Below are 16,996 nucleotides of genomic sequence, written 5' to 3' on the forward strand. Positions count from 1 at the left end.
CTACCTCATGCACGGTGCATTGGGGATACTTGCTACTCTACCTCATGCACGGTGCATTGGGGATACTTGCTACTCTACCTCATGCACGGTGCATTGGGGATACTTGCTACTCTACCTTGTGCACGGTGCATTGGGGGATTCCTTGCTGCTCTACCTCATGCACGGTGCATTGGGGATTCCTTGCTGCTCTACCTCATGCACGGTGCATTGGGGATTCCTTGCTACTCTAACTTGTGCAGGGTGCATTGGGAATACCTTGCAACTCTACCTCATGCACGGTGCATTGGGGGATACCTTGCTACTCTAACTTGTGCAGGGTGCATTGGGGGATACCTTGCAACTCTACCTTGTGCACGGTGCATTGGGGGATTCCTTGCTGCTCTACCTCATGCACGGTGCATTGGGGGATACCTTGCTACTCTAACTTGTGCACGGTGCATTGGGGATACTTGCTACTCTACCTTGTGCACGGTGCATTGGGGGATACCTTGCTACTCTAACTTGTGCAGGGTGCATTGGGGGATACCTTGCTGCTCTACCTCATGCACGGTGCATTGGGGGATACCTTGCTACTCTAACTTGTGCAGGGTGCATTGGGGATACCTTCCTACTCTACCTCATGCACGGTGCATTGGGGATACCTTCCTACTCTACCTCGCACGGTGCATTGAGGATACCTTGCTACTCTACCTCATGCACGGTGCATTGGGAATACCTTGCAACTCTACCTTGTGCACGGTGCATTGGGGGATACCTTGCTGCTCTACCTCATGCACGGTACATTGGGGATACCTTCCTACTCTAACTTGTGCACGGTGCATTGGGAATACCTTGCAACTCTACCTTGTGCACGGTGCATTGGGGGATACCTTCCTACTCTACCTCGTGCACGGTGCATTGAGGATACCTTGCTACTCTACCTCATGCAGGGTGCATTGGGGAATACCTTGCTGCTCTACCTCCTGCACTGGGCATTGGGGGATACCTTGCTACTCTACTCGTGCACGGTGCATTAGGGGATACTTTGCTACTTTATCATGCGCATGGTCCATAGGGGATACCTTGCTACTCTACCTCGTGCACGGTGCATTGGGGGATACCTTGCTGCTCTTCCTCATGCATGGTGCATTGGGGATACCTTGCTGCTCTACAGCAGTGAATTTATTTCTGTTGTGCGAACATCCAGTGAGTGTAGCTAGGGCCTAATAAATCTTCAAGTTAGACACAGCTTCTTTTAAGTATCCCATCTGCTCAAAGTGGTAATTTTTATGTTCTCTCTGTGCAATCACATACATTTCTTTCTATATTTAACTTTTGACTGTACTGACTATTTTTTCATAAAGTATTTGTATTTATTTACTTTTAAAATCTTGTGGCTGATTGATTTGTTTACTCCAATATTAGTGACAAAATGGTACTTACTGGGAGTAGGAACAAGCTGCTAGTATACCCTTCTGAGTGACAAGACTGCATTATTACAAATATCTGTGCTTATCTACCTTGGGCCAGAAAGAAAGTTACAGCATTATGAAATATTTCTATGAAATGTACCAGCCCTCACTGGGAAAAAGTGTTGTATGGAGCTATGTGTGAATGTAATAAAAGGTAGAGCTAATGAAGGAACATGACAGATGGACAGAAAGGGACCTCAGAACCAACTTCCAAAACTGCAGGAACATGACAGATGGACAGAAAGGGGCCTCAGAACCAACTTCCAAAACTGTAGGAACATGACAGATGGACGGAAAGGGGCCTCAGAACCAACTTCCAGAACTGTAGGAACATGACAGATGGACGGAAAGGGGCCTCAGAACCAACTTCCAGAACTGTAGGAACATGACAGATGGACGGAAAGGGGCCTCAGAACCAACTTCCGGAACTGTAGGAACATGACAGATGGACGGAAAGGGGCCTCAGAACCAACTTCCAGAACTGTAGGAACATGACAAATGGACGGAAAGGGGCCTCAGAACCAACTTCCAAAACTGTAGGAACATGACAGATGGACGGAAAGGGGCCTCAGAACCAACTTCCAAAACTGTGGGAACATGACAGATGGACGGAAATGGGCCTCAGAACCAACTTCCAAAACTGTAGGAACATGACAGATGGACGGAAAGGGGCCTCAGAACCAACTTCCAAAACTGTAGGAACATGACAGATGGACGGAAAGGGGCCTCAGAACCAACTTCCAAAACTGTAGGAACATGACAGATGGACGGAAAGGGGCCTCAGAACCAACTTCCAAAACTGTAGGAACATGACAGATGGACGGAAAGGGGCCTCAGAACCAACTTCCAAAACTGTAGGAACATGACAGATGGACGGAAAGGGGCCTCAGAACCAACTTCCAAAACTGTAGGAACATGACAGATGGACGGAAAGAGGCCTCAGAACCAACTTCCAAAACTGTAGGAACATGACAGATGGACAGAAAGGGGCCTCAGAACCAACTTCCAAAACTGTAGGAACATGACAGATGGACGGAAAGGGGCCTCAGAACCAACTTCCAGAACTGTAGGAACATGACAGATGGACGGAAAGGGGCCTCAGAACCAACTTCCAAAACTGTAGGAACATGACAGATGGACGGAAAGGGGCCTCAGAACCAACTTCCAAAACTGTAGGAACATGACAGATGGACGGAAAGGGGCCTCAGAACCAACTTCCAAAACTGTAGGAACATGACAGATGGACGGAAAGGGGCCTCAGAACCAACTTCCAAAACTGTAGGAACATGACAGATGGACGGAAAGCGGCCTCAGAACCAACTTCCAAAACTGTAGGAATATGACAGATGGACGGAAAGGGGCCTCAGAACCAACTTCCAAAACTGTAGGAACATGACAGATGGACGGAAAGGGGCCTCAGAACCAACTTCCAAAACTGTAGGAACATGACAGATGGACGGAAAGGGGCTTCAGAACCAACTTCCAAAACTGTAGGAACATGACAGATGGACGGAAAGGGGCCTCAGAACCAACTTCCAAAACTGTAGGAACATGACAGATGGACGGAAAGGGGCCTCAGAACCAACTTCCAAAACTGTAGGAACATGACAGATGGACAGAAAGGGACCTCAGAACCAACTTCCAAAACTGTAGGAACATGACAGATGGACGGAAAGGGGCCTCAGAACCAACTTCCAAAACTGTAGGAATATGACAGATGGACGGAAAGGGGCCTCAGAACCAACTTCCAAAACTGTAGGAACATGACAGATGGACGGAAAGGGGCCTCAGAACCAACTTCCAAAACTGTAGGAACATGACAGATGGACGGAAAGGGGCCTCAGAACCAACTTCCAAAACTGTAGGAACATGACAGATGGACGGAAAGGGGCCTCAGAACCAACTTCCAAAACTGTAGGAACATGACAGATGGACGGAAAGGGGCCTCAGAACCAACTTCCAAAACTGTAGGAACATGACAGATGGACGGAAAGGGGCCTCAGAACCAACTTCCAAAACTCTTATTTACAATCAGTTCAGTGGGAACCTTATTCTTCTGAGAGGATGGTGTAGGCTGCACCAGCCTAAGGCAACAATGTATAATTCTTGAATGTTCTCAAAATCTTGCTTCACTTCAAAAGTTTTTGTGCTCCATTTCTGTGCACATTTTAAATTTTAATCTGTTTGGTGCCACTGGTGTGAACTGTAAGACCATATCCCATGGGTGGTCATCATATCAGGGTACAGGTGCAGTGCATCCCAGGATCGTCACCCCTGCCCAGTCACAATGACTTACAGGGTGTGCTACGATGTACATATACATTCTGTTTTATCTGAGAACTTAGAATATAAACAGTGGACTAAAAAAACTTATTTTTTCAAGGAACCCATTTATTACATGTATGAAAAGTGCTATTACTACTCTAGACATATTTTTACATCTTAAGTCTAGCTACTATGCAGTTAAGAAATTTCAGGAAGTATTTACGGACTTTGTACTCCTGCCACAGTGCATTTCACTTGTTCAGTACAAGAACAGTTTTGCAGCAGACATCATTTGGCTAGAAAGCTATTGGGAATTACTTCACTCAGGAATATTGTCTGAGTGTTACCTTGCAGCACAAATTACTTGTACTGTTGCAAACCACTTGTGCTCAACAACTATCATTTTCAATAACTTTCTATCTCCCTACCCAATGTACAGTGGTCTCAAAGTTACTACTTATAAGCATATGAGACATGGACACCCACTCGCACACCCACACCAGACAGGGGAGCACAGAGAGCTTGAAGCTCCCTTGTTAAAGGTTTTATTACAGCAAGTTTCAATGGTTATTTTTTCAGGATGCATTTTTAGTTTTCTAAGTTGTGGAGCTCACACATATGGGTCTTGCATTTCTGATAACTCATCTAAGTAAACAGTCATAGAATTACATACCATACCTGTCTCCATCCTTAACTTAAAATTAAACAGTCTTAAATATTCAGATGTATTTTAACATTTAACAGCTGCAGGCACTAGCACACGGGTGATGGGCATCCAAATTGTTGAAATAAACACCACTCAACAATCCTAAAATAGCAGATACAATGGGAGTACTGTACTTTTTAAAATACTACCAACTGAAAAACAAACAACTGTTTCAGAACCTGGATCAAAAACAGGGCTGAGTGGAAGAGATCACCACACACAGCAATACTCTTTGAAGTGGCAAAACAAAACTGATTTACTATCTGTCTCTATCTGAATGCCCGGGAGAGGGAGGTACAATCCACTAGGATGTTGACCCCTTTGAATTCTGGCTAAACAGGGTAAACCAGCTGCCAAACATTACAGAATAGAGTGGCAAGCACTGAATATGTCAGATGATATACTTTCACTTGGGACGCCACATCCAGCCCTACATTTTCATTAGTAAGAAGTTATACTGGTATCACCTCGTGCACGGTGCATTGGAGGATTCCTTGCTACTCTACCTCATGCACGGTGCATTGGAGGATTCCTTGCTACTCTACCTCATGCACGGTGCATTGGAGGATTCCTTGCTACTCTACCTCATGCACGGTGCATTGGAGGATTCCTTGCTACTCTACCTCATGCACGGTGCATTGGAGGATTCCTTGCTACTCTACCTCATGCACGGTGCATTGGAGGATTCCTTGCTACTCTACCTCATGCACGGTGCATTGGAGGATTCCTTGCTACTCTACCTTGTGCACGGTGCATTGGAGGATTCCTTGCTACTCTACCTTGTGCACGGTGCATTGGGGATACTTGCTACTCTACCTCATGCACGGTGCATTGGGGATACTGCTACTCTACCTCATGCACGGTGCATTGGGGATACTTGCTACTCTACCTCATGCACGGTGCATTGGGGATACTTGCTACTCTACCTCATGCACGGTGCATTGGGGATACTTGCTACTCTACCTCATGCACGGTGCATTGGGGATACTTGCTACTCTACCTTGTGCACGGTGCATTGGGGGATTCCTTGCTGCTCTACCTCATGCACGGTGCATTGGGGATTCCTTGCTGCTCTACCTCATGCACGGTGCATTGGGGATTCCTTGCTACTCTAACTTGTGCAGGGTGCATTGGGAATACCTTGCAACTCTACCTCATGCACGGTGCATTGGGGGATACCTTGCTACTCTAACTTGTGCAGGGTGCATTGGGGGATACCTTGCAACTCTACCTTGTGCACGGTGCATTGGGGGATTCCTTGCTGCTCTACCTCATGCACGGTGCATTGGGGGATACCTTGCTACTCTAACTTGTGCACGGTGCATTGGGGATACTTGCTACTCTACCTTGTGCACGGTGCATTGGGGGATACCTTGCTACTCTAACTTGTGCAGGGTGCATTGGGGGATACCTTGCTGCTCTACCTCATGCACGGTGCATTGGGGGATACCTTGCTACTCTAACTTGTGCAGGGTGCATTGGGGATACCTTCCTACTCTACCTCATGCACGGTGCATTGGGGATACCTTCCTACTCTACCTCGTGCACGGTGCATTGAGGATACCTTGCTACTCTACCTCATGCACGGTGCATTGGGAATACCTTGCAACTCTACCTTGTGCACGGTGCATTGGGGGATACCTTGCTGCTCTACCTCATGCACGGTACATTGGGGATACCTTCCTACTCTAACTTGTGCACGGTGCATTGGGAATACCTTGCAACTCTACCTTGTGCACGGTGCATTGGGGGATACCTTCCTACTCTACCTCGTGCACGGTGCATTGAGGATACCTTGCTACTCTACCTCATGCAGGGTGCATTGGGGAATACCTTGCTGCTCTACCTCCTGCACTGGGCATTGGGGGATACCTTGCTACTCTACTTCGTGCACGGTGCATTAGGGGATACTTTGCTACTTTATCATGCGCATGGTCCATAGGGGATACCTTGCTACTCTACCTCGTGCACGGTGCATTGGGGGATACCTTGCTGCTCTTCCTCATGCATGGTGCATTGGGGATACCTTGCTGCTCTACAGCAGTGAATTTATTTCTGTTGTGCGCCGAACATCCAGTGAGTGTAGCTAGGGCCTAATAAATCTTCAAGTTAGACACAGCTTCTTTTAAGTATCCCATCTGCTCAAAGTGGTAATTTTTATGTTCTCTCTGTGCAATCACATACATTTCTTTCTATATTTAACTTTTGACTGTACTGACTATTTTTTCATAAAGTATTTGTATTTATTTACTTTTAAAATCTTGTGGCTGATTGATTTGTTTACTCCAATATTAGTGACAAAATGGTACTTACTGGGAGTAGGAACAAGCTGCTAGTATACCCTTCTGAGTGACAAGACTGCATTATTACAAATATCTGTGCTTATCTACCTTGGGCCAGAAAGAAAGTTACAGCATTATGAAATATTTCTATGAAATGTACCAGCCCTCACTGGGAAAAAGTGTTGTATGGAGCTATGTGTGAATGTAATAAAAGGTAGAGCTAATGAAGGAACATGACAGATGGACAGAAAGGGACCTCAGAACCAACTTCCAAAACTGCAGGAACATGACAGATGGACAGAAAGGGGCCTCAGAACCAACTTCCAAAACTGTAGGAACATGACAGATGGACGGAAAGGGGCCTCAGAACCAACTTCCAGAACTGTAGGAACATGACAGATGGACGGAAAGGGGCCTCAGAACCAACTTCCAGAACTGTAGGAACATGACAGATGGACGGAAAGGGGCCTCAGAACCAACTTCCGGAACTGTAGGAACATGACAGATGGACGGAAAGGGGCCTCAGAACCAACTTCCAGAACTGTAGGAACATGACAAATGGACGGAAAGGGGCCTCAGAACCAACTTCCAAAACTGTAGGAACATGACAGATGGACGGAAAGGGGCCTCAGAACCAACTTCCAAAACTGTGGGAACATGACAGATGGACGGAAATGGGCCTCAGAACCAACTTCCAAAACTGTAGGAACATGACAGATGGACGGAAAGGGGCCTCAGAACCAACTTCCAAAACTGTAGGAACATGACAGATGGACGGAAAGGGGCCTCAGAACCAACTTCCAAAACTGTAGGAACATGACAGATGGACGGAAAGGGGCCTCAGAACCAACTTCCAAAACTGTAGGAACATGACAGATGGACGGAAAGGGGCCTCAGAACCAACTTCCAAAACTGTAGGAACATGACAGATGGACGGAAAGGGGCCTCAGAACCAACTTCCAAAACTGTAGGAACATGACAGATGGACGGAAAGAGGCCTCAGAACCAACTTCCAAAACTGTAGGAACATGACAGATGGACAGAAAGGGGCCTCAGAACCAACTTCCAAAACTGTAGGAACATGACAGATGGACGGAAAGGGGCCTCAGAACCAACTTCCAGAACTGTAGGAACATGACAGATGGACGGAAAGGGCCTCAGAACCAACTTCCAAAACTGTAGGAACATGACAGATGGACGGAAAGGGCCTCAGAACCAACTTCCAAAACTGTAGGAACATGACAGATGGACGGAAAGGGCCTCAGAACCAACTTCCAAAACTGTAGGAACATGACAGATGGACGGAAAGGGCCTCAGAACCAACTTCCAAAACTGTAGGAACATGACAGATGGACGGAAAGCGGCCTCAGAACCAACTTCCAAAACTGTAGGAATATGACAGATGGACGGAAAGGGGCCTCAGAACCAACTTCCAAAACTGTAGGAACATGACAGATGGACGGAAAGGGGCCTCAGAACCAACTTCCAAAACTGTAGGAACATGACAGATGGACGGAAAGGGGCTTCAGAACCAACTTCCAAAACTGTAGGAACATGACAGATGGACGGAAAGGGGCCTCAGAACCAACTTCCAAAACTGTAGGAACATGACAGATGGACGGAAAGGGCCTCAGAACCAACTTCCAAAACTGTAGGAACATGACAGATGGACAGAAAGGGACCTCAGAACCAACTTCCAAAACTGTAGGAACATGACAGATGGACGGAAAGGGCCTCAGAACCAACTTCCAAAACTGTAGGAATATGACAGATGGACGGAAAGGGGCCTCAGAACCAACTTCCAAAACTGTAGGAACATGACAGATGGACGGAAAGGGGCCTCAGAACCAACTTCCAAAACTGTAGGAACATGACAGATGGACGGAAAGGGGCCTCAGAACCAACTTCCAAAACTGTAGGAACATGACAGATGGACGGAAAGGGGCCTCAGAACCAACTTCCAAAACTGTAGGAACATGACAGATGGACGGAAAGGGCCTCAGAACCAACTTCCAAAACTGTAGGAACATGACAGATGGACGGAAAGGGGCCTCAGAACCAACTTCCAAAACTCTTATTTACAATCAGTTCAGTGGGAACCTTATTCTTCTGAGAGGATGGTGTAGGCTGCACCAGCCTAAGGCAACAATGTATAATTCTTGAATGTTCTCAAAATCTTGCTTCACTTCAAAAGTTTTTGTGCTCCATTTCTGTGCACATTTTAAATTTTAATCTGTTTGGTGCCACTGGTGTGAACTGTAAGACCATATCCCATGGGTGGTCATCATATCAGGGTACAGGTGCAGTGCATCCCAGGATCGTCACCCCTGCCCAGTCACAATGACTTACAGGGTGTGCTACGATGTACATATACATTCTGTTTTATCTGAGAACTTAGAATATAAACAGTGGACTAAAAAAACTTATTTTTTCAAGGAACCCATTTATTACATGTATGAAAAGTGCTATTACTACTCTAGACATATTTTTACATCTTAAGTCTAGCTACTATGCAGTTAAGAAATTTCAGGAAGTATTTACGGACTTTGTACTCCTGCCACAGTGCATTTCACTTGTTCAGTACAAGAACAGTTTTGCAGCAGACATCATTTGGCTAGAAAGCTATTGGGAATTACTTCACTCAGGAATATTGTCTGAGTGTTACCTTGCAGCACAAATTACTTGTACTGTTGCAAACCACTTGTGCTCAACAACTATCATTTTCAATAACTTTCTATTTCATTTTGGTTCCAGCAACAGTAACTTTAAAACATCCAATGATTCACAGTAAAATGAAATTTAAAAAAGCATTTCAGATTACACCTACCGGTTTTGTGCCCCTGCACAAATATACCACATTATCTGTGGAGCTGGAAATCCGGTGGCAACACATCGAACTCGGTCATTTTCCAGACCTTCACTTGTGAGGATCTCTGGTTTAGCTGTAATAAAACATGAAACACCAGGCTTATAGTCCATATTCATCACAGACTACACAGTTATCAGTTTTAATCAAAGGTTGAAATGCAAACTTAAATGTATCTTATTAAAATATTTATCTTCTGTTTAATCTACCACACCACTAAATATTTAAAAAACATGATTAAAGTATTTAACTCAGTTTTTCAACTGCATTTGGTACAGCAATCTTTCCCACGTGATTTTCACTATACAACCTTGTGGTGTATTTGCATATTTTAATCTTCTATCATCTGTTAGTGTGCACTCTAAGCACTGACAAGTGGGTATATCAGGAAAAAAAGACAAGGCAATGAGTGAGTGAGTGAGTGAGTGAGTGAGTGAGTGAGTGAGTGAGTGAATGAGTGATGGAGTGATGGAGTGAGGGAATGAGTGATGGAGTGAGTGAGTGAGTGAGTGAGTGTATGCATCTTGACTAAAGGTGGACAAAGAACATACTGATGATTAGCTGCAGTGGGACATCTGCAAGGCTACTAATGTTATACAGGATTTGTGACAACAGTGAAGGGTATGGCCTGAGGCCATTAATGGCGACTCGGGGGAAAAAAATTACCAGTGATAGTAAAATACATCAATATTCTGTGTTATGTGCAGTCCTGTTGAGAACATCTACTGCTGAAACAACAGTAGGTTTGAAAATAAGCTCAGGCTCTTCATCAGTTACATCAAGATGGTGCAGGGGGAACAAGTACAATAACAGTCTCTAGCAAGAACTTACCAAAATATCAAAATGTTCAAAATTCTGTTCTTTGATGGCGAGGACATCCAGGAAGAACATGCACACGGCTACAGTGGTTTGCAGCTCTATGGAGGACAATGGAGGAAACAGATCTGAAAGTTATCATCACTCCTCAAATGAATTACATGACACATTGTGAAATGATGAATTAGATAACGCAGTGTGAAACGATGAAGTACATGATGCAGTACGAAACGAATCACATGACGTAGTGTGAAATGATGAATTACATGATGCAATGTGAAATGATGAATTACATGATGCAGTGTGAAACGAATTAGATGTAGTGTGAAACAATGAATTATATGATGCAGTGTAAAACGATGAATTACTGATGCACTGTGAAACGATGGATTACATGATGCAGTATGAAACGATGAATTACGTGATGCAATGTGAAATGATGAATTACGTGATGCAGTGTGAAATGATGAATTAGATGTAGTGTGAAACGATGAATTATATGACGCAGTGTGAAACGATGAATTACTGATGCATTGTGAAACGATGGATTACATGATGCAGTATGAAATGATGAATTACTGATGCAGTGTGAAACGATGAATTACATGACGTAGTGTGAAATGATGAATTACGTGACGCGATGTGAAATGATGAATTACGTGATGCAGTGTGAAACTATGAATTAGATGACGCAGTGTGAAACGATGAATTATATGACGCAGTGTGAAATGATGAATTACTGATGCAGTGTGAAACGATGACTTACATGATGCAGTGTGAAATGAATTACATGATGCAGTGTGAAATGACGTATTACATGACGCAGTGTGAAATGATGAATTATATGATGCAGTGTGAAATGATTAATTACTGATGCAGTGTGAAACGATGAATTACATGACGCAGTGTGAAATGAAATACGTGATGCAGAGTGAAATGATGAATTACGTGATGCAGTGTGAAATGATGAATTACATGATGCAGTGTGAAACGGCGTATTACATGACGCAGTGTGAAAGGATGAATTATATGACACAGTGTGAAAGGATGAATTACTGATGCAGTGTGAAACAATGAATTACATGACGCAGTGTGAAATGAATTACGTGATGCAGAGTGAAATGATGAATTACGTGATGCAGTGTGAAACGATGAAATAGATGACGCAGTGTGAAATGATGAATTATATGACGCAGCGTGAAATGATGAATTACATGATGCAGTGTGAAACGACATATTACATGAAGCAGTGTGAAACGATGAATTACAAGACGCAGTGTGAAATGATGAATTAGATGGTGCAGTGTGAATCGGCAAAGACAAAGGACAGCAATATACTGGTATACATGCAATGACCAGATGGAATTCAGGGGATATTTTCCATTCACTCAATCAGACTTTGGTAACACTGCACATGGAGTAATGTATGTGCTGCACACATGACAGGAAAAACATGTATAAATATTTAATGAAAAACACTTTTCCAAAGAGAAGGTTTATTTTAGCACCTTTGCAGTAACCTTCAATATACAAATATAGGAACCTAGTCCTGTAGTCTCTCTCTCACCACACTCACCCTTTACTCCCATTCCACTGAATCATAAGCCCTAAAGGGGAGAGGCAGATCGTGAGAGGAAGAGTGTGTGTGACAGAGAGAGAAGAGTACAAAAAAAGGCACACAAAAGATCTGATCCAGATGTAATAAAAATAGTGCTTAGTGCTTGATGACATGGACAGAGAGAGAGAGAGAGAGAGAAGGCAAGATAAGTGACGGTATACCATGGAAAAGAGGCGTGGCCTGGATGGCACACTGAAAGTAGCAGAATTCCTGAGCTCTGCAGTGGTCATCCTTTTCTGACAGGAATCTTTATTCAATTTCATCAATAATGACCTGAAATTATTAAAATTAGATTCTGGAAGTTGTAAGTTACATGTTGTCGTAATTTTTTAACAAAAATCTTCATATTTTCCTGTCAAACTCTCCAGAAGAAGGGACACTAAACTAATTTGTAAAGGAAGATGAGCAACTACAAGCTTTCCCAACAATGTAAAGCAATCCTTACCACCGTACAAGATTTGGTGATAAAAATAAGCAAACTAAACCTACACGTTGACAATATAAAGAAAGCTACTACCAAACAAACAGACTTATTGAATGATGTCTTTAAACAACAAATTTCCCAGATTGCTGCACTTGAAGATTCTGTAACATATGTAGACTACAGGTTAACAGAAAAAGAGAAAAACAGACTTTCTTCTTCGAGAAAAAACACCAGACTAATTGAAAAGATGGATGATACTGAAAAGAGAGCCAGGAGAAGCAGTTTAAGAATCTATGGCATCCCGGAGCAGATGAAGGGGGGCAATATGATTCATTTTCTGACTTCTTCGATTCCCAAAATATTAAACCTGCCTGAAACATTACTCTTTGGGATAGAAAGGGCACACAGAACTTTAACCACAATTTCTGCATCCAGTAAAAACAGCCATCCTAGATCTATTATTGTAAAATTTATTTCCACTCAAGACAAAGACCTTGTTTTAAGAACTGCCTGTCCATTTAATAAATTGTTGAAAAAGGAAGGAATCAAAGCACAACTCATATTTCCTGCAAGACTAAGACTATCCCTGCCAGAGGGAAGGAAATTTTTGACAATCTCAAAGAAGTATCCACATGTTCAAAAAAAGAACCTTTTAAGTCAAGCCAATAAACAAAATAAGCCAAAAACTTCAAAAGAACATATAAGTAAACAAAAACCATGAAGCCAGTACGACAGCATACACTTCAACAAAAACAAAACCAGCCAAATCAGCAGAGATTTGATGAAGCATCGAGTACTGGTGCAAACGCACTTCATCTTTTATCCTTTGCTGGCTTTGTTTTTGCTTTATTAGAGTGTATGCTCTCCTACTAGCTTTGTTGTTTTTGTTTACTTATATAACCTTTTAAGTCAACCTGAACCCATGGACTCTTCAATAAATTTAAAAAGACAAGCTTCAAAAAATGATCAAACTACCTATCTATATCAAACAAAGCTCCTCATTAGCACTCTTCAAGAAAAATCTTGATGACTGGATGGGAGATAGGAAATTCACCCCGGGGATCACTTTTGGGGCTCTGCTCGACAGGGGCACAGGAAAATAATTTTCTTAGGTGGCGGAAGCCAGGGTACCTTTTTGGCTAGGCTTATATAGGCCCTAGAGCCAATAGCCGAGTACCTACCTATGAACCTACAAATGGTTAACTAAAGAAAAAAAGAAATCTAGAGACAAATTTAACTTCCTATTTCCTTTAAGATTTTTTCTCTCCTTTAAATAGCATGGAATCACATACAGAAGGTAATGTAACTTTTATATATAATATATATCTATGGGAACACTTTACAGTGCCGAAATCCTGAAAGATCGGATTTCATATGGCCAAGACCATATCATCGAATCCCGACATTGTGAACGGAGATCTGCATACAGCATAGAATGGGAGAATTCCCTTTTCTTCACTGTAGTGTGATCTCGGAGTTGGAATATTTATGTAGTGGGGGGATAGAAACATTTGAATTGTTTTTTTTGTTTGTTTTTTTTCCCCAGAATTTCGATATTCTGAAACATCAGTCATATGGTCTTGATCATATGAAATTTGATGTTTCTGAATTTCGAGATTCTGATGTGAATCCATATATATATATATATATATATATATATATATATATATATATATATATATATATATATATATATATATATATATATAATGTGTGGGTGATATATATATGTATTGTACTATTTTAATGATGCTATTCATATGAAAAGGTTACAGTATAAAATAATAGATTGCAGCTGCATAACATTTTAAATCTATTAAAATTAAGTAATGTGTGTTGCTTGTAAAATTAGCGTTATTGTGAGTAAGATAACAAGAAAGGAAAAAAGTTACATTACCTTCTGTATGTGATTCCATGCTATTTAAAGGAGAGAAAAAATCTTAAAGGAAATAGGAAGTTAAATTTGTCTCTAGATTTCTTTTTTTCTTTAGTTAACCATTTGTAGGTTCATAGGTAGGTACTCGGCTATTGGCCCTAGGGCCTATATAAGCCTAGCCAAAAAGGTACCCTGGCTTCCGCCACCTAAGAAAATTATTTTCCTGTGCCCCTGTCGAGCAGAGCCCCAAAAGTGATCCCCGGGGTGAATTTCCTATCTCCCATCCAGTCATCAAGATTTTTCTTGAAGAGTGCTAATGAGGAGCTTTGTTTGATATAGATAGGTAGTTTGATCATTTTTTGAAGCTTGTCTTTTTAAATTTATTGAAGAGTCCATGGGTTCAGGTTGACTTAAAAGGTTATATAAGTAAACAAAAACAACAAAGCTAGTAGGAGAGCATACACTCTAATAAAGCAAAAACAAAGCCAGCAAATGATAAAAGATGAAGTGCGTTTGCACCAGTACTCGATGCTTCATCAAATCTCTGCTGATTTGGCTGGTTTTGTTTTTGTTGAAGTGTATGCTGTCGTACTGGCTTCATGGTTTTTGTTTACTTATATGTTCTTTTGAAGTTTTTGGCTTATTTTGTTTATTGGCTTGACTTAAAAGGTTCTTTTTTTGAACATGTGGATACTTCTTTGAGATTGTCAAAAATTTCCATCCCTCTGGCAGGGATAGTCTTAGTCTTGCAGGAAATATGAGTTGTGCTTTGATTCCTTCCTTTTTCAACAATTTATTAAACGGACAGGCAGTTCTTAAAACAAGGTCTTTGTCTTGAGTGGAAATAAATTTTACAATAATAGATCTAGGATGGCTGTTTTTACTGGATGCAGAAATTGTGGTTAAAGTTCTGTGTGCCCTTTCTATCCCAAAGAGTAATGTTTCAGGCAGGTTTAATATTTTGGGAATCGAAGAAGTCAGAAAATGAATCATATTGCCCCCTTCATCTGCTCCGGGATGCCATAGATTCTTAAACTGCTTCTCCTGGCTCTCTTTTCAGTATCATCCATCTTTTCAATTAGTCTGGTGTTTTTTCTCGAAGAAGAAAGTCTGTTTTTCTCTTTTTCTGTTAACCTGTAGTCTACATATGTTACAGAATCTTCAAGTGCAGCAATCTGGGAAATTTGTTGTTTAAAGACATCATTCAATAAGTCTGTTTGTTTGGTAGTAGCTTCCTTTATATTGTCAATGTGTAGGTTTAGTTTGCTTATTTTTATCACCAAATTTTGTACGGTGGTAAGGATTGCTTTACATTGTTGGGAAAGCTTGTAGTTGCTCATCTTCCTTTACAAATTAGTTTAGTGTCCCTTCTTCTGGAGAGTTTGACAGGAAAATATGAAGATTTTTGTTAAAAAATTACGCCAACATGTAGCTTACAACTTCCAGAATCTAATTTTAATAATTTCAGGTCATTATTGATGAAATTGAATAAAGATTCCTGTCAGAAAAGGATGACCACTGCAGAGCTCAGGAATTCTGCTACTTTCAGTGTGCCATCCAGGCCACGCCTCTTTTCCATGGTATACCGTCACTTATCTTGCCTTCTCTCTCTCTCTCTCTCTCTGTCCATGTCATCAAGCACTAAGCACTATTTTTATTACATCTGGATCAGATCTTTTGTGTGCCTTTTTTTGTACTCTTCTCTCTCTGTCACACACACTCTTCCTCTCACGATCTGCCTCTCCCCTTTAGGGCTTATGATTCAGTGGAATGGGAGTAAAGGGTGAGTGTGGTGAGAGAGAGACTAGAGGACTAGGTTCCTGTATTTGTATATTGAAGGTTACTGCAAAGGTGCTAAAATAAACCTTCTCTTTGGAAAAGTGTTTTTCATTAAATATTTATACATGTTTTTCCTGTCATGTGTGCAGCACATACATTACTCCATGTGCAGTGTTACCAAAGTCTGATTGAGTGAATGGAAAATATCCCCTGAATTCCATCTGGTCATTGCATGTATACCAGTATATTGCTGTCCTTTGTCTTTGCCGATTCACACTGCACCATCTAATTCATCATTTCACACTGCGTCATGTAATTCATCATTTCACACTGCTTCATGTAATATGTCGTTTCACACTGCATCATGTAATTCATCATTTCACGCTGCGTCATATATATTTGTTTTTATTTAGCCAAGAAAGTCCGACTTGGAACAAAGACAATTTTCAGCAGAGGCCCAGGGAGCAATGTTCCAGCCATGTCTTTATAATGTGGGAGGAAACCCACACGAACGCAGGGAAGACGTGCAGACTCTGCAAAGAAGGCACCCCAGCTGAGAATCAAACCAGAGAACCTCTTGCTGTGAGGCGACAACACAACCAATGCACCACTGCACCGTCCATATGATATATGAGCCTATGGGACACTCTAAAGGTAGTCTTACATGGTAAAGTCAAAAGGTGGTATATAAACACAAAGAAAGAATGGGATAAAAAACTAGTAGACATACAAAAAGTTCATAAACTAAAACTTACAACAAATGATAAATCTACATTAACTTACATATGCAAATTGAATGAGGAATATCAAGATATCAAGCAACATAAAATCTCAATATATTGGGAAAAAATCAGATTACAATCTTACTCAACCCTAAGAGTATTTATAAGATTGTGATTGGATCCAAAATTCA

General features: G+C 41.9%; 1 protein-coding gene across 1 annotated transcript; it reads right to left on the reverse strand.

Annotated features, from left to right (window-relative positions):
- Window positions 1-10,487: 10,487 nt before the first annotated feature.
- Window positions 10,488-11,622, reverse strand: LOC122789880 (histidine-rich glycoprotein-like). The gene is made up of 3 exons (XM_044057313.1): window positions 11,284-11,622; window positions 10,966-11,147; window positions 10,488-10,911 (listed from the first exon to the last, which is right to left on the reverse strand). The coding sequence occupies exons 1-3, from the start codon at window positions 11,620-11,622 to the stop codon at window positions 10,488-10,490; spliced, it is 945 nt and encodes a 314-aa protein (XP_043913248.1).
- Window positions 11,623-16,996: the final 5,374 nt, after the last annotated feature.

This window comes from Protopterus annectens, chromosome 15.part0 (assembly GCF_019279795.1).
Source record: "Protopterus annectens isolate FY-2018-M chromosome 15.part0, PAN1.0, whole genome shotgun sequence".
Lineage (NCBI taxonomy): Eukaryota > Metazoa > Chordata > Ceratodontiformes > Protopteridae > Protopterus > Protopterus annectens.